At 44.7% G+C, this 25,797-nt stretch overlaps 1 protein-coding gene across 1 annotated transcript in view; it reads right to left on the bottom strand.

The window, feature by feature from the left end:
- Window positions 1-25,797, bottom strand: part of ATCAY (ATCAY kinesin light chain interacting caytaxin) — a 168,948-nt gene that overhangs the window by 18,578 nt on the left and 124,573 nt on the right. Inside the window, exons 9-10 of the mRNA XM_075352540.1 lie at window positions 11,902-12,000; window positions 8,011-8,046 (exon numbers count right to left, since the gene is read on the bottom strand). Coding sequence (XP_075208655.1) covers window positions 8,011-8,046; window positions 11,902-12,000 — 135 coding nt within the window. The remainder of the gene's footprint in view (window positions 1-8,010; window positions 8,047-11,901; window positions 12,001-25,797) is intronic.

The following is a 25,797-nucleotide window of genomic DNA, read 5'->3' as shown; positions in this document are numbered from 1 at the left end:
TTTATTACATATCGGCTATACATCTCTGCAATTCTATGTGAGGTGTTTTTGTATGGATTTTATATGCTTCATACTGTGTTTGTGCTGATGATGGGGTATATATTTTATTGGACACATTTGTGATAATGATGCTTTAATATATCTATGATTTAGCGTGGATACAAATGACAGACTCTCTATTAATATGTATCCTATTATATATGCAACCAAGTATGCGTGGATATGGTAATCATATGTAAACTGTATGAATCCCAAATAGGAGCACTTTTTTCTAAACGTTAGAATATCCACATTTAATCTCTTGATGCCGACATTGCCTCCTGTGTTGAGCGCGTGCTTTCGGTCGCGGTGCTATTACCTCCGATCAGTGATATAATATGACACTACGGGGCCTCCGTTGTCTGCTGACTAATGGAACGCAGCGTGCGTCTCACCTTCACTGACCGGGGGTGATTTGTCCATCTAGCCCCATGACCTGAACCATGCGCCGCATTACACAGCTGTAGGCAATGCTGTCATATAGGAGACATGCTATAAAAAGACCATAGTCTCACCTGAAAACATATGCCCCCCGAAGAAGAAAAGGCGAAACATGTTGGGGTGACGGGACGTGGAGGGAATTAAGTAAGTACTGTGCGGGTTTTATGCCTTCCATGTGTTTATGGTGAATACGGCTGGTCCGTTACTTATATCAGGAAGCAGCGTGTATCCTGCACATTGCACTTAATTAGCATTGAGCTTTCAATTGTGGGTGATCTAGATATTATAGCCTACTAGTCTGCTTGAATATATGCATGAAGAGTGATCATATGGAAGTGGTGAGCCTGAGTATCTCTGGGGAATCCTCAGCGATGTGAACCATATTGAATAAATTATATGTTTTTTCACTTGTTTCATAGAAATTTTGGAGAATAATTATATAAAACTAAGCACTCTGTAAGTAGTGCAGTTTACTTATTTATTTATTTTTATACACCTTATTATATGGTTTCTATTTATTTATCTATTTAAAGTGATTGGTTCACATGGTTGAAATAATTTTAACCAGAGATATTTATGCGTATTTATTATACACTAATTATATGCATATTTAATTATATTTATAGAACAGACTGATCACTCACTGGGAGATATATATTATTAAATAATTTATTAAAATTTATGTATATGTATAATTAATATATATTTTTCATTAACCCCTCGTGTCCCCTGTTGTATTAAAGTGGAACTCCTTTGGAAATTTTATTATTGTATGTATTAATATATTTTTTTGATATTTGAAATAAAAACTATTTTAATGAGATATTGATTTCTATAGCTTTTTTCTGGTTTGGGAAATTAATGAAACCAAACCATAGTGTTTTATAAGTTGAAATATAAAGCCACCTACCCACAGGTCAAAACACTAATTGGTCACATTTCCAAACTGTTTGCTCTGCAAATATTGGCATTTAGGCTTGTGGACAATGAGGCTTTCCAGAACCTCATGGCGGCAGCCGTGCCTCAGTACTTGGTCTCCAGCCGTCACTATCTTTCCCGATGTGCTGTCACCGCCTAACACAAGTAAGCATGTGTCCCATAACATCACCTGTGCCTCACAGTCATTTTAGCTAGGCCTCGCACTGCCTGTAGATTCTTGCCCACATTGAGAGTCATGAGTTAAATGTTTTCAAAATTGATTCAAAACTGGAATAAAGGCCGCTTTACACGCAACGACATCGCTAACAAGATGTCGTTGGGGTCGCGGAATTTGTGACGCCTCGTTAGCGACATCGTTGCATGTGAAACGCAGGAGCGACCGTTAACGATCAAAATTACTCCCCATATCATTGATCGTTGATGCGTCGTTCCTTTCCCGAATATCGTTGCTGTTGCAGAACGCAGGTTGTTTGTTGTTCCTGCGGCAGCACACATCGTTATGTGTGACACCGCAGGAACGAGGAACTACATCGTACCTGCGGCCGCCGGCAATGAGGAAGGAAGGAGGTGGGCGGGATATTCCGCCCGCTCAACTTCGCAACTCCGCTTCTATTGGACGGCTGCCGTGTGACGTCGCTGTGATGCCGCAGGAACTGTCCCCTTAGAAAGGAGGCGGTTTGCTGGCCACAGCGACGTCGCAGGGAAAGTAAGTCCGTGAGATGGGTGTAAGCGATGTTGTGCGCCATGGTCAGCGATTTGTCCGTGACGCACAACCAATGGGGCCGGGTACGCTCGCTAGCGATATCGATGCCGATATCGAAGCGTGTAAAGTGGCCTTAAAGGTGTCTACTGTACATCTACTGATGCCTATATTGCCATGCCTGTTGGTCAATTTGGCTAGGCCTTGCACTGACTGCAGATCCTTTGAGAATCAGAATGTGTTCAAAATTGTCCCAAAATGTATTCAAAGGCCCTACTCTCCATTTCTTCCAAGGTGTATCCGAGGGCCTCCATCTGATTTTTGGCAGCCCTTGTACTTAGTGTATAGGCTTTATTAGTGTAGGGCTAGCTGCTGAAGAAAGGATAGTTTACCACTGGCAGCATATAGGCAAGGTTTCTTTTCTTGGGCTTTGTGCGCATGTTGCGTAATTACATGCATTTATGCTGCGTATTGCACTGCAGCGTAAATGCATGCGTCCTGTGTCCCCAGCACAATCTATGTAGATTGTGCATGATACGTGTGCAAGTTGCTTTTTTGAACGCAGCGATTTGGATGCTAACATTTTGACCCAAATCCGAGCGTTCATAAAAGCAGCATGTCAATTAATTTGTGCGCTTTGGATGCTGCTCCCACTCTGTCTATGGTGGGGGCAGCATCCAGAGCGCATGAAATCGGCATGTTATCTGCTGAAACACTGCATCCATTACGCAGTGTTTCTGCAGCAATTTGAAGCGCACATGTGCTGTGAAATCGCTGCAAATATTCAGCAGGTACGTGCAAACAAGGCCTTACAGTCCTTGCTGTTGCAACTTCAAACTACATCAAAACACGATGTGGTATTGTTCAATTTTTTTTGTCAGGAGATGCAGATTTGGTGCAGGAATATGGTGTATAAATTTCAGCACAAAATCTGCATCTCTTGTAAAAAAAAGATGTACAAAAATGGTTTTGTCACAGTTTAGGTGTAGATTTCTGCCAGGAGATGCAAATTTGGTGCGGAAATTTATACAGCATATTTCTGTACCAAATTTACATCTCCTGGCAAAAAATTGCATCAATACCGCATTAAAACCGCATTGTGCTTCGATGCATTTTTTTTTTACAAGAAAAGTCAGATTTGGTGCAGGAATATGGTGTATACATTTCAACACCAAATCTGCATCTCTTGACAAAAAAATAAATGCAGTTTTCTGCCAGGAGATGCAGGACCTAAGGTGAGGTCACTGAGTTCAATGTGGTCACCTGAGGTCAGTTTACCTGCAGTCACAGGTGGAGTACCATGCTAACCTCCAGCTGTGACCGCAGATAAACTGAGTGACGTCACCAAACTGCTATGTGAACAGGTGCATAACAGAACATGACATAAAATTACAAAAAAGAGACAGTTTGCACTCTGAAATGCTAAAGCATGAAAACCATGAATGCAAGAATATAGATATGCATTACTGCTAAGGAAAGTCTAAGAAAAATGAGATATTAAGCATACAAAAAGCTCATAACTGCATCTCAGTCAGTCTCTGCCTGAAGCCACAGTGTGCGGACATGTTCTATGCCTGCGCACTGTGACTTCAATATGCATGTAGCAGAGCCGAGATTGTCATGAGACCTCATGTGGATTACGACTAAACTGGGTGTTTGGGGTTAATAAAAGGGTGAAAGAGGGTGTTTTTTGTATTTTATTTCAAATAAAGGATTTTGTCAGTGTTTGTGATTATTTCTTTTCACTTACAGATTAGTAATGGGGAGTCTCAGATGCCTCCCATTACTAATCTAGGGCTTAGTGGAAGCTGTTAGCGGTCATTAACCCCTTATATTACTCAGATTGCCACCACACCAGGGCAATTGGGATGAGGTGGGTAAAGTGCCGGGATTGTCTCATCTAATGGATGCATCAATTCTGGGTGGCTGCAGGCTGCTATTTTTAAGCGGGGGGGGGGGCAATACTATGGGTCTCCCCAGCCTGATAATACCATCCCCCAGATGGGGTCCCTCTAATTTTGATACACAGCCAAGATAAGCATACAGCATGGCTGGGGGCTGCAGCCTGTAGCTGTATATCATAAAATGGGGGGACCTACCAATTTTTTAATTTATTTATTATTACACCACTATAAATACGCAGACAGTGTGTATACAATTAGACATGCTGCCACACAGGTTGGGGACGCTGTCTGACTGCAATTAATTAGAGATGCCAGGATTGCCAGTGGGTGGGGGAAGCAGTGACTATGCATGAGGGTAATGAGTGGCCTCGGAACTAGTGTTACAGTGGCGTGGGAGACTCAGTAAGTATAACGCTCCTGTTTATCACTATTTTCTTTCTTTTTCCTTTATTTCTTTTTTTTTTAAATAACCGATTGGCCAAATCCGGGTAGTTACACGGAGTTTCCTAAGAACTCTGTATTCGGTGTCAGTGCACAGATACTCGGTATCCGGCACGGATCCCAAATGTTACTGTATGAGTTTGCCCATCACTATACACGATTGTCTATTTTTTCTGACTGAAATGTAAAACTGCTGTGTTTTTGATAGAACACTAAGGGCGGCTTTGCACACTACGACATCGCAGGTGCGATGTCGGTGGGGTCAAATCAAAAGTGACGCACATCCGGCGTCACTTGCGATGTCGTAGTGTGTAAATCCTAGATGATACGATGAACGAGCGCAAAAGCGTCATTATCGTATCATCGGTGCAGGCTCCGACATTTCCATAATGCCGGTGCCGCGACAGGTACGATGTAGTTCCTCGTTCCTGCGGCAACACACATCGCTGTGCGTGAAGCCGCAGGAACGAGGAACATCTCCTTACCTGCCGCCAGCGGCTATACGGAAGGAAGGAGGTGGGCGGGATGTTTACATCCTGCTCATCCCCGCCCCTCCGCCGCCATTGGCCGCCTGCCGTGTGACGTCGCTGTGGGAAAGAGGCGGGTCGCCGGCCAGAGCGACGGTCCCAGGGCAGGTGAGTGCATGTGAAGCTGGCGTAGTGATAATTATCGCTACGCCAGCTATCACAAGATATCGTACCTGCGACAGGGGCGGGGACTATCGCGTGCGACATCGCAGCATCGGCTTGCGATGTCACAACGTGCAAAGCCCGCCTAAGTGTATGAATAGCCATAGATGTGGAGGAGGCCATTTTCCTCTATTAATTTTCCTTACATACATGTCATTATACAAGAAACAATATTTCCTAACATTTTGTCCTTTAAAATCCATTTTATCTTTGGTTTTGTATATTTTATTGTCAGTCAGTTAAAGTGGGTTAATAATCTGACATTGTTTTCAGCAGAGACCTGGGAGTCAGAGAAGGAAGTGTCCAGTCTTCCTCCCCATGCTGTTCCCATTCCATTTCAGCAGTGTTTTCATCCATTTTAGTAATTTTCAGGCCCCCAAAACATCCTCGAGGGGTCTACTGGAAAAATGCTCGAGTTTCCCATTGACTTCCATTATGCTCGTTATTCGACATGAGCACACTAGCATTAGAAATTGCTCGACTTGACTAATGAGCACCCAAGCCTTTTAGTGCTCGCTCATATCTAATAGGTATGTAAGAGTGGTGGAGTATGGCTGCCCCATTCCCGCCCCTGAAGACACCATTTGTGTCATTGTATTGTGTAATGTGAATAATGTCTTGCATCTTTTGTAAATATGGAGTCTTGGGAATTGTATCGTTTTGTAATGTGTAACCTGTGATATGTAGTGTTTACACTGTGATGTATAGTGTATAGTAAGTATTGTATGTTGTAATGTGTTGCATAGTACTTGTTTAGGAAGTGGCCGAACTGTAGGGTCCATAACAGTTAACTGTTGGGACTAGCCCACTATGGTAAGGGTTCGCATACAGAGAAAGGAAACATTTCCTCAGGGAGCAGAAGTGGAATGAAGACCTAGCTCTAGTAAGGATGGATATATAGTTTGCAGGCTTTAGAGACAGTATGCATTGGGTGACTTGCAGCAGGAAGAAAAACAGAGACCAGACTGGGGATAGAGTGATTTTTGATTGTTGGTTTAAGCATCGGACAAGAACAACAAAAGGGTTTGAGACTGACCCATGAACCAGCGGCCCTACACTGAAGGAGCCGGAGCACAGACTAATACCCTTCCCCATTAACTGTTAAGTTACTGGGATATCCTCCCTGGCATGTGAACATAGTTGACTACTCAAGTAGATTGTCCTCGAGCGTCTGGGAGCACAAGGCTTTACTCTTGTCATGACTGGACCGTTAAGGAGACTAGACATGGACTTGCTGAAAAGGAAGGCAACCATCACACACTGTACTGTTCTATTTGGCTGGGTTCTGCTGGAACTCACAGGGCCAGTAACAATGGAAAAAACCCAGAGGGACCTGAACTTGTGTCTAATGATATGCTGTAAAATTGGAATTTATTGAACGTTGTGTGCCCACTATTTCCAGTGTGAACTTGTATCTGAGGAACTTAAGTAAAGAACTGTTTTAAGTTGAACTGGTGGTCTCCTGAGTTGTCTTATGGTTCTGACCCACCGAGAACAGTTGCAGCATGCGGCCTACACAAACACACAGCCCACACAACCGAAGTCCACCCAGCCAGCCAAGACCGAGTATTTCATAGTGTGCTGGGTTGCCCAGAGTCAATCCCTCACCCACAACTACTGCTTTCTGGAGATTTAATGCCTTTTTGATCATTGTGATCTTTTTATCCTTTTATATTTATGCTCTTTATTCTTCCACCCTACCGTACATACTATTTATGACAGTAAATAGTCATTTTTATCCACATTTATGATAATCAGTATGTACCTGTTGGATTTATGGTTTCTCATTAACTTTTATTAGTCTGATGGCTGGTATTTTATTAGTCTGATAGCTCCAAAGGGTGCTTTACATGCTGCGACATCGCTAACGATATATCATTGGGGTCACGGTGTTTGTGACGCACATCCGGCGCCGTTATCGACATTGCAGCGTGTGACACCAAGGAGTGACGATCAACGATCGCAAAAACGTCAAAAATCGTTGATCGTTGACACGTCGCTCCTTTTCATAATATTGTTGGTGGTGCATGCCGCTGGTTGTTCGTCGTTCCTGTGGCATCACACATCGCTGTGTGTGACACCGCAGGAACGACGAACATCTCCTTACCTGTGTCCACTGGCAATGAGGAAAGAAGGAGGTGGGCGTCATGTTCCGGCCACTCATCTCCTCCCCTCCTCTTCTATTGGACGTCCGTTTTGTGATGTCGCTGTGACGCCGAACGCACCTCCCCCTTGAAGGAGGGATTGTTCGGTGTCTCCAGCGACATTGCTAAGCAGGTATGTGCGTGTGATGCTGCCGTAGCGATAATGTTCGCTACGGCAGCGGTCACCACATATTGCACCAACGACGGGGGCGGGTGCTATCGCTCGTGACATTGCAAGCAATTGCTAGCAATGTTGCAGCATGTAAAGCACCCTTTAGATCATGCTGCTGGCATTGTCTAACATGCCACCATAGCCAGCAAATCCGGAGGTCATTATTTGTCATGGTAACGAATGGGACCCTGTAATCATGTCGAGTAGGTCCCAAGCAGGTGGGAGAGGGAGTGCACTCCCTCTTCCAGCCTCCTAAATGCTATGATAGGTCGGGAACGCCTTCTAGACCATGATATATGGGTATGTGACAAGTTGTCACATGCTTTCTTTGCACAGAGTACCTGGCTTTCATCACTAAAAGCTCCACAACACTTTCCCACTTGTTTTGATTTGCGTTTGCCAATTCTGAGTCTTGTTAACCCATTTGGGTCTTAAACTATTTGCCTGCGCTGTCAATTAATACAAGACTGTATAGTTTAGTGATGAAAGTCAGGGTACTTGTCTAGATCTGGATTTTATATATGGAAACATTACTGCTTACCTTTCACTCCTAGCTTTAATTCTTTCTTCATCAAACCTTCAAGAAAAATATAACAAATGACTGTACATTAACAGGATTAACATAATTGCAACATTTACAGAATTTAAACACTTTTAGGTAGGTTTTCTCATGATCTCTCATACTTTTCTATTATGTACACTCCTCAACAATTAATTTGCAATACCGAGAAGTAAAAGACATGGAATTATGTAAATTACAAGATCAGTGGACATGGTAATGATATGTAAATTAGGATAAAATGGAAACAAAATTTCCAAAATATCTTGATTTATTCAGTATTGAGTTTGAGCACCATACACAGAAATCCCTGCTCTTACATGTTTGGCATGCCATCAATGAGATTATTAAAGGGGTTATCCTGTCTAAAATGATAAGTCTGCAGTTACTCTATGTGACTACAGACTTGTGAATCCTCACATTGCATGCACTGTGCACTGTGGAGATTCTCCAGGATCTCTTACATTGAGCAAGGCTGCACCCATCTAGTGGGATTCTAGCCAGGAGTATGCATATTGCATGCTTGCAGCCATGTGACCGCCGTGCCTGGCTTTGACACCTGAGAATAATTACAGCACACAGTGCTAGGATTCTCAAGTCTGCAGTCACATAGAGTGACTGCAGACTTGCTATTTTTGATTGGACGACTATTTCAATCGTTATCTGGGGAGTGTTCTGCCAGGCTGAATGAACTTTGGCACACAAATAATCAAGATCCGCTGCTGGCAGCTCCCTTTTTAATTGTTGACTAATGATGTCCCAGATGTGCTTGATGAGAGACAAGTATTGAAACACTGCAAGCCATGGTAACAAGTTTAGCCCATGTAGGTTGCTCACAGAATCACAATCAATATGCAGCTTGACGTTGTGCTGTAAAACAGCGCCTGGTAAATAGAAAGATAGCAGTGCTACTGTTTCCATGACCAAATCAATATAACGTTGAGCTGTTAGTGTACTTGGAATTAACACTAGATGGGAACGGCCACCCCAGACCATAAACACAGGAGCAGGACCGGTATTACATTCCCTTATGAAGTTGTCCACGTGGCCTGCAGACCAATCTTCAGCTTTCATTGCATCCATGACAAAAGTGGTACTCATCGCTGAATAGGAAAGACATCTATTCCAACCTCCAATGTCATCTGCAGGATAACACCATGAAGAGGTCTACACAAAGGGAAATCACTCTAGTCCTACTCCCGTGAATATGGTGTGGGGTATGTGCGCACAATGCAAATTTAGTGCAGAAATTTTCACTTTTGGCAGAAGAACGCACCAAAAAACACATGCGTTTTTGATGCATTTTTGTGCCATGCATTTTTCTTAATGAAGTCAATGCATGGAAGGGCTAAAAACGTAGGAAAAACTGCACCAATAATTGTCACGCTGCAAGTTATTTTCTGCACCACATATTTAAGGAAAAAATAAGCAACATGCGCACACCACTTGAGAATGCTCATTGACTTTACTGGCATAGCGGCAATAAGATAGACATGCAGATTTGGGCCACAATCTTCATCAAATCTGCATAAAAAAATGCACTGTGGGCACACAGCTTAACACAGGGGTCTCAAACACGTGGGCCGCTGCTGAACAAACTCTCTGCACGGCTAAATCAATGGCAGCTGCAAGCCAATCAGAGGTAAGCAGCTGAAGTCATATGCTGACTTTGGCTGCTGGCCTTTGATTAGCTGGCGGCTGCCATTGGTATAGCTGTGAAGAGAGCTTATCTGCATGGCGCGGACAATAAAAAAAAAATAAATAAAAGAGTGAGCCAGAGTAGAAGTTGGTGTACATGCAATTTGTAAGCTCATGTTCACACTGGCCATTAGACAAAGAAAGCTCACTGAAAAGGGGGTCACACCCTATTTGTACTGAATACAAGAGACTTAAATAAAAAAGTGAGCTGAAGTATGAGTTTTTTCCTTTTTAGTGAGCTGGGCATTTCATCTAGTGCTTCCCATGGCTGTGTGTCCAGTTGGGACCCAGCCAGTCTCTGCCTTTATTTAGATTGAGGCCTATTTTTGACCCATGGTAAGGTTTTAATATTAGAGAATCTAGGAACTGTCCTGATTGGGTACACTTTGTTGCAGTGGGATGGCTTTATGCTTTTTTGATCAAAACAGTGTTTACTAAGTACCCTATGTTGAGGAGAGCCAGAAGATGAAATACTTAATTAACCTCTGGACATAGAGCACTGTGAGAAGTGTGTTCATTGAGATGACATAAGCCAGTCAGTCTTCAGAGGAACCCAAGATGGCCCCCGATGACATCATAGACCTGCTCATCAGCATCACCAAGATGTCCCCAGATGACATAGACCCGCTTATAATGACATCCACCAATCAGCTCATGCACTAACTAACACACTGTTCAACCCACTGACCAATGAACATATCCGGACATGCCCCTTTCCAAGGTTATATCAGGGCATTTTTCAGTTGAAATAAAGCAGTTCTGAGCCGACCTCGATCGAGGAAAGATGAATATCCGACTTTGTGTCTGATCTCATTTTGCAAGCATGCACTCGATCCAAACCAATTAGGCCAGGCAGTAGGCAACACATAACCTCTGATTAAGAGTACCCCCTAACACCCTATGTTTATTTATATGCATTATGCTTTTATTTAATTACAGCAGGATATATGTCCATATTATTTTTATCTTGTGGCGTCAACAGGTGAGAAGAATCATTTTTTTTTTATGTGTATGTGAAGACTGTCACAATAGGGGACATTTCTACAGGATGGGGATCAGGATGGCGACACTACTACAGGATGGGCACATTACTACAAGATGGACACGTTACTGCACGATGGGGACAAGGACAGGCACATTACTACAGGATCAGGATATTACTAGAGGATGGGCACATAACTACAGGATGGGACAAGGATGGGAACATAACTACAAGATGCGGACAAGGATGGGCAAATAACCACAGGATGGGGACAAGGTTGTGCACAACTACATGATGGGCATAAAATTACTATATGGTGCCAATTGTAAGATGATATTACTTTCAAGAAGGGAATAAAATGTAAAAAAATCCCCTTCGAAATAAAGCATAAACTTTTTTTTAACCATTTAAAATGCTTTTATAAATATAAGCTAAAATAACCAAAAAAAGTGAACTTTTATCGCTCGATCTGTAATGATCTGTAGCTTGGATAGCTATAAAACCGTACCATAACCAAGACGATGAATGCAATTTAAAAAAAATAAAATAAACAAAGGAAAAATGTTCAATAAAGTGATCCAAAGGTGTATAGAGAAAAAAAATGGTATTGCTAAAAATGTGACTTTTTCTTACAAAGTATGCGACCCCCAAAATCAATTTTCTTATATGTACGGCCCATACACACAGCTGAGTTTGAGACCCCTGGCCTAACAGTTTGGTGTTACATTCATTTGTGAAACCAGTGGTAAAGCTATTTCTTCAATGTGTCTCAGCCTGTTTTCAAAATGAATTATTATTATTATTACAACTACATATTGGGATAGGATGTTGGAGATGGGGATACCCCTTTAGGCTGCAATATATGAGTATGTTTCTCCTCTGGTCTCAGTATTTTGGCTGCAGCATTTGTCATGTTAACAGCTCATGTTACCGCTACAGCTGATCACTGAGCTTAGAAGCTTGTGCCATCTACATCAGCCAAGCCGCTGAGCTCAGCAACGATGTGGACTCTTGTGTCAACGTCACCACTGCAGTCAAACACTGGAGTCTAAAGTAGTGGTGGTGAGATGGTGATGCGGATTTTATTTTGCTATTTTCCATTACAGGAAATGTTTGGATCATGTTTTCGAAAAGTAGAAAACCTCCTTATAAGTCATTAACAAAATTTAATTTACAATAAAATCTTAACTTACTGTAAGACGCATTCAGGAATATGTACATTCTCCATAGGGATTATTTGCTCCAGTTCCTCGAGACTATGCACATACTGTATCTTATTGATAAATTTCACACTGTCAAAGACAAAAGTAAAAAATACATTTAATACGTTTGTATTTGTACCTTTTCAGATTTGTCTCCAGACATCTTATGTGGCGTTTTGGATATGAGTGTTTAATTTAATATAATAATTAGTGATGGGAAAGCGTGCTTGGTACAGTTTTCTACTTGATAGACGATTAGGATGCTTGAGACGTCCAATACTCGATAGAGTATTGTGGTGCTGGGGCGCCATCCTGGAGTCCCCACCCGCTTTTTAACAGCCAGTAAACATGCAAGGATTGCCTGTCAATCATGCTAATGCAATAGGCATGTTGTCAGCCCAGCATTATTGGGTCTATAAAACCTAGAGACCCAATGTTTACCGCACTCTACGGAAAAATAGTGTAGAGACCTTGGAGAGATTCTGCTGGAGAAGGTGCTGCTGCAGCCAGCTAAAAAAATCTATTCTATTTTCTTTAAATACTTCTCTTAGATTGTAATTAGTGTTGACTGACATTCTAAAGTAGGGATCATATATTACGGGCCTGTAAGCAGGAAATCAAGCCTTACACAGCGTGCTGCTGCTTCTAGATAAAAAAAATATATTCTATGCTCTAATAATACTGGTCTTAGCTGCATACATAATTTAAAATCCACAAGGCCAGTGGTAGGGGAAGTGAACGTCCTGCTGATGGTGGTGCACGCAGAGGCCGTGGCTGTGAGCCATGGCAAACTTGGCCTGCTGCATTAGCACAGTAAACACACATTATCTAGACCTAGCTTCCTGTCTCACTTTGCAGTGGAGCATGGGACAACACTTTTGAAGGCTAAACTGTCACAGGGTGTTTGGCTCTAAATTCGCCAAGTGTCATGGCAATATCAGGCATTATTCAGACTACAGACTCTGACATGCCACACTATGCTTTCTCTGGAGCTTCTGAGTTACACAGTCAGGCTCGGGTGTCAACCAACTGTATGCTAATTAGTGATTAGACTAGGAAGAGTTAGTTTCTGCAATGTAGTTACCTTTTGGATCCCAGATTGTGGAAGACCTATCACAGGTACTCCCCACCTTTTAAGATGGAGAAATCTGTCTTGTAATGCTGACTATAGCTTTTGCTAACCTGATCCGTGTGCTATTGTGTTCCTGTTGCTGGTGATTTACTATGTGCTACTTGGTGTACTGTGGAAATAATCCTCTTGTTGTCTGGTTATTTCCTCCCTGCTCTTTATTTCATCCTGATCACGTATTGTCTTATATCTCCGTATGTGCTAGCTGTGTGAGGAAGGTTTGCTTTAATCATTTATCCATATCTGTGGGTTCACCTCTTCTGTCCTGATCCTCACCTAGGGTGTTGAAAGGGGGATATTAAATTAGGGCTTGCCAGGATCAGGGTAAGGAAAGCAACCTAGACATCATCACCATTAAACGTATCTCTGGAAGTAGGGACAGCTAGGACCCCCTAGCCAGAGGGCCAGTCTAGAAGCCCCGGTCCCCTGTTATCACCTGTCACTTGTGACAAGAGTAGTGCATGCAGCTTGTTGACTGGATGGCAGATAATGCTTCTAGTCTATTTACCAACACCACCCTGTCTTCCACACGGTCCAGTCTGACTAGTCAAGAGTCAAAGTTACATAATCCTCACTCTGATCCTCCTTCCTTCCACCATGGCGAGTCTAGGGAGACAAGTGACTCCACACTTAGGCGGGCTTTGCACGTTGCGACATCGCAAGCCGATGCTGCGATGTCACACGCGATAGTCCCCGCCCCCGTCGCAGGTACGATATCGTGTGATAGCTGGCATAGCGAAAATTATCGCTACGCCAGCTTCACACGCACTCACCCGCCCTGCGACCGTCGCTCTGGCTGTCGCCCCGCCTCCTTCCTAAGGGGGCGGGTCGTGTGGCGTCATAGCGACATCACACGGCAGGCGACCAATAGCGGCGGAGGGGTGGAGATGAGCAGGATGTAAACATCCCGCCTACCTCCTTCCTTCCGCATATCCTACGGAAGCCGCGGTGACGCCGGTAGGAGATGTTCCTCGCTCCTGCGGCTTCACACACAGCGATGTGTGCTGCCACAGGAACGAGGAACCACATCGGACGTCGCATCAGCGTAATTATGGTTTACGCCGACGCTGCAGCGATGATACGATTACGACGATTTTGCGCTCGTAAATCATATCATCTTGGCTTTACACACTACGATGTCGCATGCGATGCCGGATGTGCGCCACTTTCAATTTGACCCCACCGACATCGCACCTGCGATGTCGTAGTGTGCAAAGCCGCCCTTAGACACTCCTAGGAGCTCTTTACTTTTTCATTTATGGTTTCTTCTGGCCTTTCACTGTGCATGTTTCAAGAGGCACATGAGGAGATTGTGTGCTGCAATGACCATATATATGAGCAGCCATAAGAAGAAGGTGACGGCGGGGAACGGCAATTACTGACTCAAGAGGTGGATGATGATGACACACAGTTGCCAACAAGTCACACTAAGTCTAGAAGTCAGGAGGAGGACCAGAGTGTGGAAGTGGAAGATGAGGTGGTGAATGATGAAGTTATACTGAGCAAGAACAGCTGCGCAGAGGGGGGTGGAATCCACAACACTGCAATAGGCAGCCAGAGGCAGGGGGGGGGGCTAGAGGGAGAAGGTGGACAACTGTTCCCCAGAGCACCCACAAGTGTTAAGATACTAGGACAATTGTTAGGTGTTCTCCATTCTGGTGCTTTTTTTATAGGGAGTGCAGAAAACAAGAAAACAGGCTCAGTAGGGGCCAGACTACTAAATAAACAAAACACTACCTATATATAACAAATTACTTTTATTATACCCTAAAAAAATGTACAAAAATTGTGCATCAAATTCATGAACAAATACCAACAAAGCTTACATATATATGCAACTAGAGGTACTGTTCCCTAGATATAGTTATTGCACAACACACTCTATAAAAACATATAAAAGGCAGAAAAACACCAGACAGAGGAACAACAATGAGTAGGTATGGTGTTAAAAAATGGCAAGGCATTAACCAGCAAGAGATAGAATGGCCAAGGAAACAATTCAATAAATCCCATCAAATATTGCAGGAATGTTCACACAATGGCACAGCTGGACAAAATACATAAATAAGATAGCCTACCACTACCAATGCACATTAATGCAAGAAAAAAATAAATGTTTCTGACTTATTTTGTGTATTTATACCTGTGCTCTTTGACTCTTACTCACCTTATCCTCCCCTGATGAAGCTCACTTGATAAGCAACACACGTTGGGTATGGGGGGTTCACCAGACATTGGGCTTATTTATGCTTATTCTGGCTTCTTGCATTAATGTGCATTGGTAGTGGTAGACTATCTTATTTATGTCTTCTGTCCAGCTGTGCCATTGTGTGAACATTCCTGCAATATTTGATGGGATTTATTGAATTGTTTCCTTGGCCTTTCTATCTCTTGCTGGTTAATGCCTTGCCATTTTTTAAACACCATACCTACTCATTGTTGTTCCTCTGTCTGGTGTTTTTCTGACTTTTAAATGTTTTTATAGAGTGTGTTGTGCAATAAAATATTTGATAAATTATACATTTATTGTTATGCATTTATTACCGAGCGGAGTGCCGATGTCTGCTTTTTTTTCTTCTGTATATCAATTGTTTCTCAGCAGACTGTGCACCCTCATATTTTTGTTAGTTGGTTGTGCATTCCTACTTCTTTTGGTTTAAACAACAAGCAATAACAGACTTATCTTTAGAAAAAAAGATATATAGATTGCAAATATGCCACAATATGGACATACACAATATAATCAGCCTTTGTCTTCACTAGGTTCAATCAAATACAAGGCTATGGCACACAGCCATCCCCTCTGATCACTCTAGTTCCATCTCTAGTTCCATACGGAGGCATCAGCAAACCATTTGGCTGATTAATCTCTAGCTCCTCATGCGCAAATGCACCTGAATACGGATTGCAGCAGTCCAAAGCAAGATATCTCTGACACCACACAGCCCAATTAGACGTTGGTTGAACTGCAGCTGAATTTTGTATAAGTTCACTGCAGGTCCTTGTTCCAATCAGACACACTATCCCAATGTCTGTTAGATTAAATGGCCCTTCAGGAAACATATGCACACTATAGTGCAACCTTATAGTTCTTATAAATCCCCTGTGCGTCAGCTCAGCATATGTCAAAACCGTCCAAACTGCAGGTCACAGGTTGAGGGCCATGGGAACCTCGAGCTGTGACCACAAATAACCTGAGTGACGTCATTGCTGCGGCTCATTCCCTGCCTGAATGTTCTATGGTTGCCTGATGTCAGTTGAGATGTAGCAGAGCATGAATTGTTGTGGGACCTCGTGTGGATTACGTTCGACCTGGGTGTTTTGGAGGTAAATAAAAGGGGTGAAAGAGGGTGGGATTTTTTGTATTTTATTTTCAAATAAAGAATTTTTTGGGTGTTTGTGTTTATTTCTTTTCCCTAACAGATTAGTAATGTGGGGGTCTCATAGACACCTCCCATTACTAATCTAGGGCTTAGTGGCAGGTGTGGGCTGCCAGTAACTCCTTATTACCCCGATTGCCACCGCATCAGGGTAATCAGGAAGAGTTGGATAAAGTGCTGGGATTGTCACATCTAATGGATTCGGCAATCCTGGGCAGCTGCAGGCTACTATTTTTAGGCTGGGGGGGGTCAATAACCATGAGCATCCCCAGCCTGAGAATATCAGCCCCCAGCTGTTGGGCTTTATCATGGCTGGGTATCAAAATTGGAGGAGGGAGGCTGCAAAGCATTTTAAAAAATATTTATTGAATTTTTTATTTTTTTTTTTTAAAAAAAAGCCGTATGCTGGTCCTCTTATGTTGATACACAGCCAAGGCAAGCGCATGACTGGGGCTGCAGCTGGTATTATTATATAGGAGAACCACACAGCATATTTTTAATTTATTTTACGCCAGTATACCTTTGTCAGAGAGGGTGAGGGTGCAGTCTGACTGCAGCCAATCAAAGACACCGGATGAACGGGGAAACCAGTGAATATGTTTGAGGGATAACTATCGGTCCCACAAGTAGTGCTGCAGCCGCAGGGATACTCTGTAAGTATGTATTGCTTTAACCCTTATGCTTCTTTTTTTAATGGTAATTTGCCTGGCCAATCACAGCTATGCCAATACTTGACCTGACTGATGGGGCCGGGAGAGGATGGTTTCCGCAAACCGAATGCATGTTGAAGCCGAACATTTCCGACTTTTCAGTCAAATGGTTCGGTTTTCCGATCCCAACCCGATCCCGCCAAAGATCGTACGATTTTGTAATTTTACGATCAGGGTCGCTGATCTCTAGTAATTTCCTTTTCGCTAGCTTTGACAAAAAAAGTGTGTTGCATTTGAAGCGCGTTGCTTTTATCACATCATGGATCTGATTTATAAGCTGCCAAAATAAAATGGAATTTTAAGGAGCTGGAAGATTTTTTTCTTTTTGTACATTGCTTCACGTCTGGTCAAATGAACCTTTTGTCGGAATGTATATTTATGCCATCTACAGTATATATACCATTGTTAACCTGTGAAATTGCATTGTAGTTACTGGTCTTCTTCCTCCTGATGTTACTTACAGCCTGTTCATTTGTTTTATTACGGAATTGCCTGTAACATTATGGCTTATTGTAATCTCCATGGATCTCACATGTACTCAGATTTTGAAAATCTGCAAAAGTGGGGCACTCAGCCTACTCTTGATGGTAGTCCATCTGTGACCCATGTTGCTCCCACTCATTTCTCACGTACGTGATCGCTTTTATTTACCATATTTATATATTTGTACATATTGTATGTATTTTACACTTGCATATACTGACACAGTCTATTCACCTTTTGTTGTAAATGTCATCCGAGTGGGTGCTAGCTTGGAGCTCCCTCTGGTGGCCAGGAAATATAATGAAGCTGAGTCTGAATCTGTGACTCAAACAGGGGTTGGTATTAATTGGGAATCCAGGAAGTCCTATTGCTGACCAGCCTGGTGTATATAGGAGATCAGATTTTGCTTAGCTGCTCCCGGTGATAAATGTTTTCTTCTGTCTCCGAAGATGGCTTAAAGTTTGTTCTTCAGTTTTCTCAATTTATACTGCACTAGAATTCAGTCGAGATAAGTCTGCAAGTTTTCTTTGCTTAATTGCTGGTTTTGCACCTGGTGTTTTTGTTTTTTTTCTCCATTTTGTTCTGTGTTTGTTTTCTTGTATGTGAGAATATGGCTCTCTGCTATTTTGGGAGGGCAGTTCCTTCAGCAAGAAAGGGAGCCTGTTCTGATTTGGATTATTTGCACTTTAGAAGATTATTTGTTCTGTGTTTTTGTTTCTTCCCATTATATCTGCAGTTCTATTCAAAGTGTCTTGCACAAGAGTACCTGATATATTGGGGGAAGACAATGTGGTCTTAGGGCCTTTTTTCTATCAGAAGTTCAGTATTTTTTGCAGGGTTTTTTGCTGGCCGCAATCAGTTATCTTTCCTGTCCTGTTGTATCTAGTAAGTCGGGCCTCACCTTTGCTAATCTATATTGTCTATCTGTGTATTGTGTTTTCTTACATCACCGTCGTTACATGTTGGGGGCTTGCTATTCCTTTGGGGACTGCTCTGAGTCAAGTTAGTATTGCTCATTTCTATCTTTGAGGTGTAGCAAGGTTCTCCGGCAGTGACGAGGTGTCTAGTTGTGTTAGGAACATCCCACTGATACTTCTAGTGTTGTACAATAGATAGGGGATTGCGGTTAGCTTAGATTCCAACTACTCTTGTGGTTTTGTTTTTTCCTTATTAATAGGATTTTTTGTGATTGTCCACGGTCACCAGTTCATAATACCTTTTTAGGCAAAACCTTGAAAAAGGCTCCAGTAGCCGAAAAGTCGGGTTTTTGCTTTTCCTTTTGGTGCACTTTTTGCAGAACATCAAAAAATAAAAATCTTAAAATCTACTTCACTTGTCTATTATTTGAGTGCTGGGGTTCACTATACAGTTTACTATTTTACCCCAACAGCACCTACTTTAAGTGGTTGAGCCAGGCTTATCCTCTCTATATCTGTCTCTGTGTGTGTCTGTGCCTCTGTCTGTGTGTGTCTTTACTGATATATTACCTCACACATAAGCTTCTTATACTAAGAATATCCTTCGTTGCCTATAGTAACCAATCACAGCTCCTATTAATAACCTGTAGCTCCCAGCTCCATTCACTTTAATGGAGGTAGCTCTTTTGGAGAATAACTGTAAAGCGCGGGGTTACCATTTCCCGTCAAAACATAGCCTATGATGTTCCCGGAGTCAAATGAGGTGTATGTGCAAAACGTTGTGATTGTAAATGCGATGGTGTTGATTCTTTTAGCGGACATACACTCATGTACACACACACACACACACACACAGAAACAAACACGCACACACAACTTTATATATTACACTTTTCTGGTCCTTTTCAAAGTCAGCAAAAGGTTGTAGTATTTTTTTTAGGGTTCCATTGCAGTGTTCACATAGTCCGTTCTGTGGGTGGTATGGGGTGGTGCGAATGGCTTAAACACCACATGTATGCCACAGGAACTGAACTAGTTCCGACATAAACTGAGTCCCTTGATCTGATAATATTCCACTGGGGAAACCCTACCTGGGTAAAGATGCTAACAAGAGCCTCAGTTACCTTTATGGCTGTAATACTGGACAGGGCCACGGCTTCAGGATACCGAGTGGCATAGTCCAAAACGGTCAGAATGATTTTTTTCCCCGATCAGCTGGGGTGGGCCAGAGGTCCTATGATGTCCACAGGTACACATTTAGGCCTCTTTCACACGTCTGTGAAAAACCACGCACGTTTTTCACAGACGTGTCCAAGGTGCGCTTTGCCCTCCGTGAGCCGTGTTTATGGCACACGTGTGTTCTCCATGTGTTATCCGTGATAACACATGGAGAAAGGAAACTTTCTGCTCACCTGTCCCTGTCGTCGCTATCCATGATGCTGATTTTCGGTCTCCGGTCCTGTCGACTCCCTGCTGCTGCAGCTTCTGGCCGGAGTGAAGTGACTCTTCAATGAGCATAATGAGCGGCAGTCGGAAGCAAGTGACAGCAGCAGCAGAGACAGGATGGCTGGAGAAGGTGAGTAAAGTTTTTTTTTTTATTTTCTCAAACACATTTGTTTTCTCCGGCACATGTCACACGGAACACCTCCGTATGGTCCGTTTGCGTTCCGTGTGACACCTGTGATGCCGGAGAAAAACGGACATATTGACATGTGGTGCACACGGACACACATATGCTCCACACGTACACACGGTCCATGGCAGTACACGCACGTGAGCGCAGACCCATTGATTTTAATGGGTCTACGTGTGCCCATGTCTCCAGTACGTGAGGAAATGGACCAAACACGTACCGGAGACACGGACGTGTGAAAGAGGCCTTAAATGGTTCTTCAATTGTGGGCAGTGGTTGCACAGCTACCTTATGTCGACCTTCTGGATGCCTCATTTGCTGATATACCTTGCAGGTGTGGTAATAATGGACTACCGACTGTGAGATTAGAGTAGTAAAAAGTTTGGGTGAGTCTCTTTTCAGTCCTTTTCCACCCTTGATGCCCAGCCAAGGGAATGTTAAGGGCCAGTTGGAGCAGCTGCGCCCTATACTTCTGGGGGAGAATGAGTTGTCTGGTCACCACATCATGAATGCCCTTGCCATTGACCTTTGTTACAAGATAATACAATCCCTTTTCTCTTTTCTTTTTCCCTTATCTCCATTATCTCTGTCATGCCCTGTTTCTGCCCTTAGCCTAAGGATTGCCAAGTCAGTGTTACCTGTTTCCCTTTTTAATTTCTCTCTGTTCCAAGACTCTTCCAATGTAGTAGCAGGGGACTGATTGCTTATCAACTCTAATGTGGGTCGTGGTGGTTGGTCCCCGGTGAAATCCTGATGTTGTGGTGCTTGCATGGTCTGTAGTGAGGTGATGACTCCCACAAAATGGCACTGTAACTCTTCAATGTCGTTTTCCATGAGGATATCTGCGGGAAGTCCTCCCATAACTCCAATCCAGCACAAATGTTCCCCATAATCATAATCCAAATGCAGAGAAGCTTGCTGTATACATTTGTGATTTCCACCCACCAGGGCAATGGGGATTCCCGGGCTCTGGTGAATTGCTTTTGTCGAACCACACAGGGGTCAGCAATAGTCAGGAATGCCCCTGAGTCTCTATATCCCAACACTTTTGTATCCATCAATTAAGACATCCTGCAATGGCATTGTTGCTGCTCTGGGCAGCTTGGGGACCTAGACCAGAGACCGTACACTCCTGAAGGGATATCTATGGTGCAGGGGTCGGCGGTCCACTCCGGTGGGGGGGGGGGTGGTAACTTTTCCTCAGGCGGGATGGAGTGCACAAGATGCACCAGAGGAGGTGGGGTGCATGGGGCTCCTTCCAAGTCTTGAGGGACAACTGGATTAGAAGTGTCCAGGTTGCCCACACCCATAACATCTTCTCTTGGTGATTCCCCCAGGTCATGGTCAGAACTGTTGGGGCCCGGGAGTGGGAGACATGGTGATCATCGACCTGCGGCTGGGTGAAGGGGCAGATATAATCAGAGGGGTCGGGGTGCGGGATCAGGCAGTGGCTTATTGTCCAGAAGCCTCTTCCATTGTGGTCAGATAGCAAGGACCTCATCAGCCAGGGCATGCTTTCTCGGACCCATTCCCGTATTTCTGAGAGGCACTTGGAAAGAAATTGTACACCTGTATAACCTCTTCCACAGTGAAGGCGTTTTCTGCTTGCAGCCATTTCCGACATGCCTAAGACATCTTATGAGCATACATCCTAAATGATCCCGAAATGTTGCATGAGAGGTCTGTAAACTGGGCCCTATATGAGTCTGGGGTGATTGCATGGTAATCCAGGATAGTCCGTTTTACAGTGTTATAATCCTGGTTCCACTGTGAAACATTGGGTCAATCAGGAGTCCCACTAACAAATGCATCCAGCAAGAATGGGGCACATGCATCACGGCACACTGCTGCTCAAAGTCCTTGATGAACCCCTCCACATCTCCGGAAACCTCATCAAATGGCTTAAAGTCCATTTGGGTGATCAGTACAAGCTCTCGGAGCATTGCGTTTATGTGGCGCCCTGGACTAGCCAGGTCGTCACAGATAACATGCAAACACCCCCGCCCCCATTAGACAGGGACACCAGCCAAACAAAAACCCTTGTTGCCTCCCTCCAGTGTCTGATGTCCACACCAGGTGGGACGGAGCCAAGCGGTTGGCCCCAACCACCGAGAAGTTCACAGGCCTGGAGGCGGGAAAAGTGACAGAAGAGTTCAGGAGTTTGAAGAGTGAGGAGTAAACACTTGGGTGTCTGGGTTTGTGGCCCAGGCACTGACAGCAAGGTTGGCAGATGGTGGTGGCTATCTGCAGGAGTGGTGGAGCAACGCAGAACCGTAGGACCGGGGTCGGGTGACGGCCCGCCAGTACCGACCGGGGAGCGAAGTGAAGGCAGCACACACAAGCAGGGCCATCGGACCCCGACCAGGCTTGGAGCCGCCAAGATCAGATCCGAATGTGACTGGAACCCCAGGGGTTTCACAACAGCAAAAGTCCCGATTGAAGGCAACAGCCCACACCGTGAGGGTATACAGCTACCGCCTAAGGCTAGAGACCCAAGGCCCAGCGCCTGCAGGCAAACGGGCTCCTCCGGTACCCATACACCGGGGAGCGGACTACCGTTGGGAATCCATAGTGGTCAGAAGGAGAACATCAAGGTGCAGGGAAAGACAGCCACCATCACCTGTCCGGGGAGAAACACTGCAGCCGGCTGCGGGACCCGTCCATCCAGCCATTTGGTTTACCGAGGACTTTGTACCTTTCTTGCTGAGTGAGTACACCCGTGCCATCCAGCACCGCGCCGCGCTGTCCCTGCAACCCTGCACCTCGCCAACTCTTTCTCCCCGTCGCAACACCACCGGGCCCCGGGACCACCGACCGATACCCACGGAGGGGGATAACAACATCCCAGCTGCTCCTTACCATCGCTTCCGGGATCCCCGTCATTAGCAGTGGTGGTGCCTATCTTCACCACAACCCGTGGGTGGCATCACGGACTAAATCCCCCAAACCAACCACCCCTTTCACTCACGGGCGAGGAGCGCCGCTCGAGTCCCCGGATCCGGCCCACCGCTCGATCCACCGAGCAGCAGCCGCAGCAGCGCCGGATCCGAGCGTTAGTGAGAGCGCGGCAGCGGCGGCGTCCTCCCCGCCCGCGACATTTACACTTTAAATTGCATTACTCCCTCTTTTGGGCTACACTGCTTCTTATCTCTGCTGTGCGAGCAGCCTCTTCCTGATACGCCTGGGAGACACCTGGACCCAGAACCACCATCTCTTCTTCATAACACACAAACCACTGGCTTTTTGGAGTGGAGGTTCCTGTCTCCAGAGCTTGCCATTGAATATCTGGAAGGAGGTAGGCTGGCTAGCACCCATCAGTAGATCAATTAAAGGGAATCTGTCACCTATCTAAACTTTTAATATGGGTATACAGGTTATAGAATCCTGAAAAAATGTCATATCTTTTGTAATGCTGGGGTCCCTGTGCTCCCCGCTCTCCTCCTCCTCCCACAGGGATGCATGCTACTCACCACTGTGGTCAGCCATCACATATGTCCCGGTGTCTCCTCACTCCTCCATGTGTGTGCTGCCTGCTTCCTCCTCCCGGGGCCTGTAGGAGCAGTGCAGGTCCTCTTGGAGTGTCCTTGGGGCGCACACGCCGCTAACCTTTTCTTAAAGGGCCAGCTCGTCACTCCCAGGAAGTGCCTCTCAGCTTACCACTGAGAGGCACATGGTACTTAAGGCTCTCTCCCACTAGGAGAGGTGCTTGAGCAACATGGTTAGTTAGCTAGTGTTCCTGTGCCCCAACCAGGTAGTTGTCAGGTCTCCTTGTCTGCTGTGCTTTTGTTACAGTGTACTATTTCCCTGCAATGCCTTCAGCCTCAGCTACCCTGGTGGCCTTGCTATAGCAGAGACTGTGCCTGTCCATCTCAGCCGTACCTCCAGCCTCAGCTTCCCCAGTGGCCTTGCTATCCTAGAGACTGTGCCTGTTCATCATAGCCATGCCACCAGCCTCAGCTATCCTGATAGATCTTGCTTCACCAGAGAGAGACTGCCTGTCCTTCCCAGCCGTGCCTTCAGGCTCTACTACCCTGGTAATCCTTGCTACACCAGAGACCGTGCCTGTCCAACCTAGTCGTGCTTTCAGCCTCAGCTACCCTGTAGCCCTTGCTATACCAGTGATTGTGCCTGTCCATCCCTGCCATGTCACCAGCCTCAGCCTGTCTACTTCTGAGTCCACCCTTGCCCTGAGGGTCAGCTGCTACAGTCCTGGTCTCTGCCCTGGGAGTGGCACCTGGTGTCTACCTCTCAGTGGGTGCTTTGTCAAGCCCCTCCCATGAAAATGGTAAGCCTGGGTCCCCTTGTGGTCCAGTGGGTCCACTTTTCCTTGCTGTAGTACCACCTCTGGCGGTGTGCTTGACACCTGTCTGCCTCATATCAGATGCCAAGTTGTGGATAAATCATCTTTTATCACTTTATGTAAATGATCTCTTCTATGTTATGGGGTGGATGCTGCCTGGGAGATAACTCCGCCTCCATAAATTTTAAATAAAAGGGGCGTTTCCAGTGTGATGTGCAATGGCTGCTCTCTGCTCTCACTACAGAGTTGTATGTGATTAAAAGTGACTTCTACGGGTTCACCTCTCAGCTTCAGTCTCACAGGCAGACAGTGTTGCAATATTGCTGAAATAAAGCAGAGCTCAGAGAGGTGCAAAAAAATGTGTTTGCAAAAAGTCATATTTCATTTCTCCTGTTTTGTGTCAGTTGTCTCACACTGATAACGCCCCATTTATTTAAAATAATCTCTGGAGGCACAGTTATCTTCAAGGCAGCATCTGCCCCATAGACTGGATGAGCTAATTTACATACTGTGATATAAAAAATGATTTATCCACAACAAGACATCTGATATGACACATACAGGTATGACATTTTCCAGCCTTCTATAACCTGTATGCCCATATTAATTAAAAAGGTCAAAGTGGTGACAGATTCCCTTTAAGGCCCCTTTATTCAGTCCCTGGTAGTTCAGGCCCAGATCTCTGGCTCCCTCCTGTAGACTGGATGCGGTCCAGCTTCTGTATTCACTCTGTGGGTAGTTCTCCTTTGGGCTGTGCTCTTTTGATCCCACTGCTGCCACCAATTATCATGGGGTCCTTCTCCGGTATCACACAATCAGAGCCAGAGATGGGTGAACAGTCCCAAGAACATGCAATCCAAAAGGTCCATAAAATAATCCACCACACAGAGAGTAAAATAGTCCAGGAAGAAGGATATAGTCAAGTAATGGGATAAATACCCCAGGAGAAGAGACTCAAAATCCTCCAGCAATCTTTTCCAGGGTAATCACTATCTCCAAGTCTCTCTGGGGTGCTGGCCTTAGGGTACCGTCTCACTAAACGATGTACCAACGATTCCGACCACGATACGACCTGGTCAGGATCGCTGGTGCGTCGCTACCTGGTCGCTGGTGAGCTGTCAATCAGGCAGATCTCACCAGCGACTAGTGACCAGCCACCAGCGACTCATGTAACGATGCTGCGCTTGGTAACCAGGGTAAATATCGGGTAACTAAGCAAAGCGCTTTGCTTGGTTACCCGATATTTACCCTGTCTACGTGTGCAGGGATCCAGCGCTAAGCGGTGTACGCTGGTAATCAGGGTAAATATCGGGTAACCAAGCAAAGCGCTTAGCT

This window comes from Anomaloglossus baeobatrachus, chromosome 1, assembly GCF_048569485.1.
Source record: "Anomaloglossus baeobatrachus isolate aAnoBae1 chromosome 1, aAnoBae1.hap1, whole genome shotgun sequence".
NCBI classification, from domain to species: Eukaryota; Metazoa; Chordata; class Amphibia; order Anura; family Aromobatidae; genus Anomaloglossus; species Anomaloglossus baeobatrachus.
The sequence above is the reverse complement of the archived record's forward strand: the minus strand, read 5'-3'. Positions and strand labels throughout refer to the sequence as shown.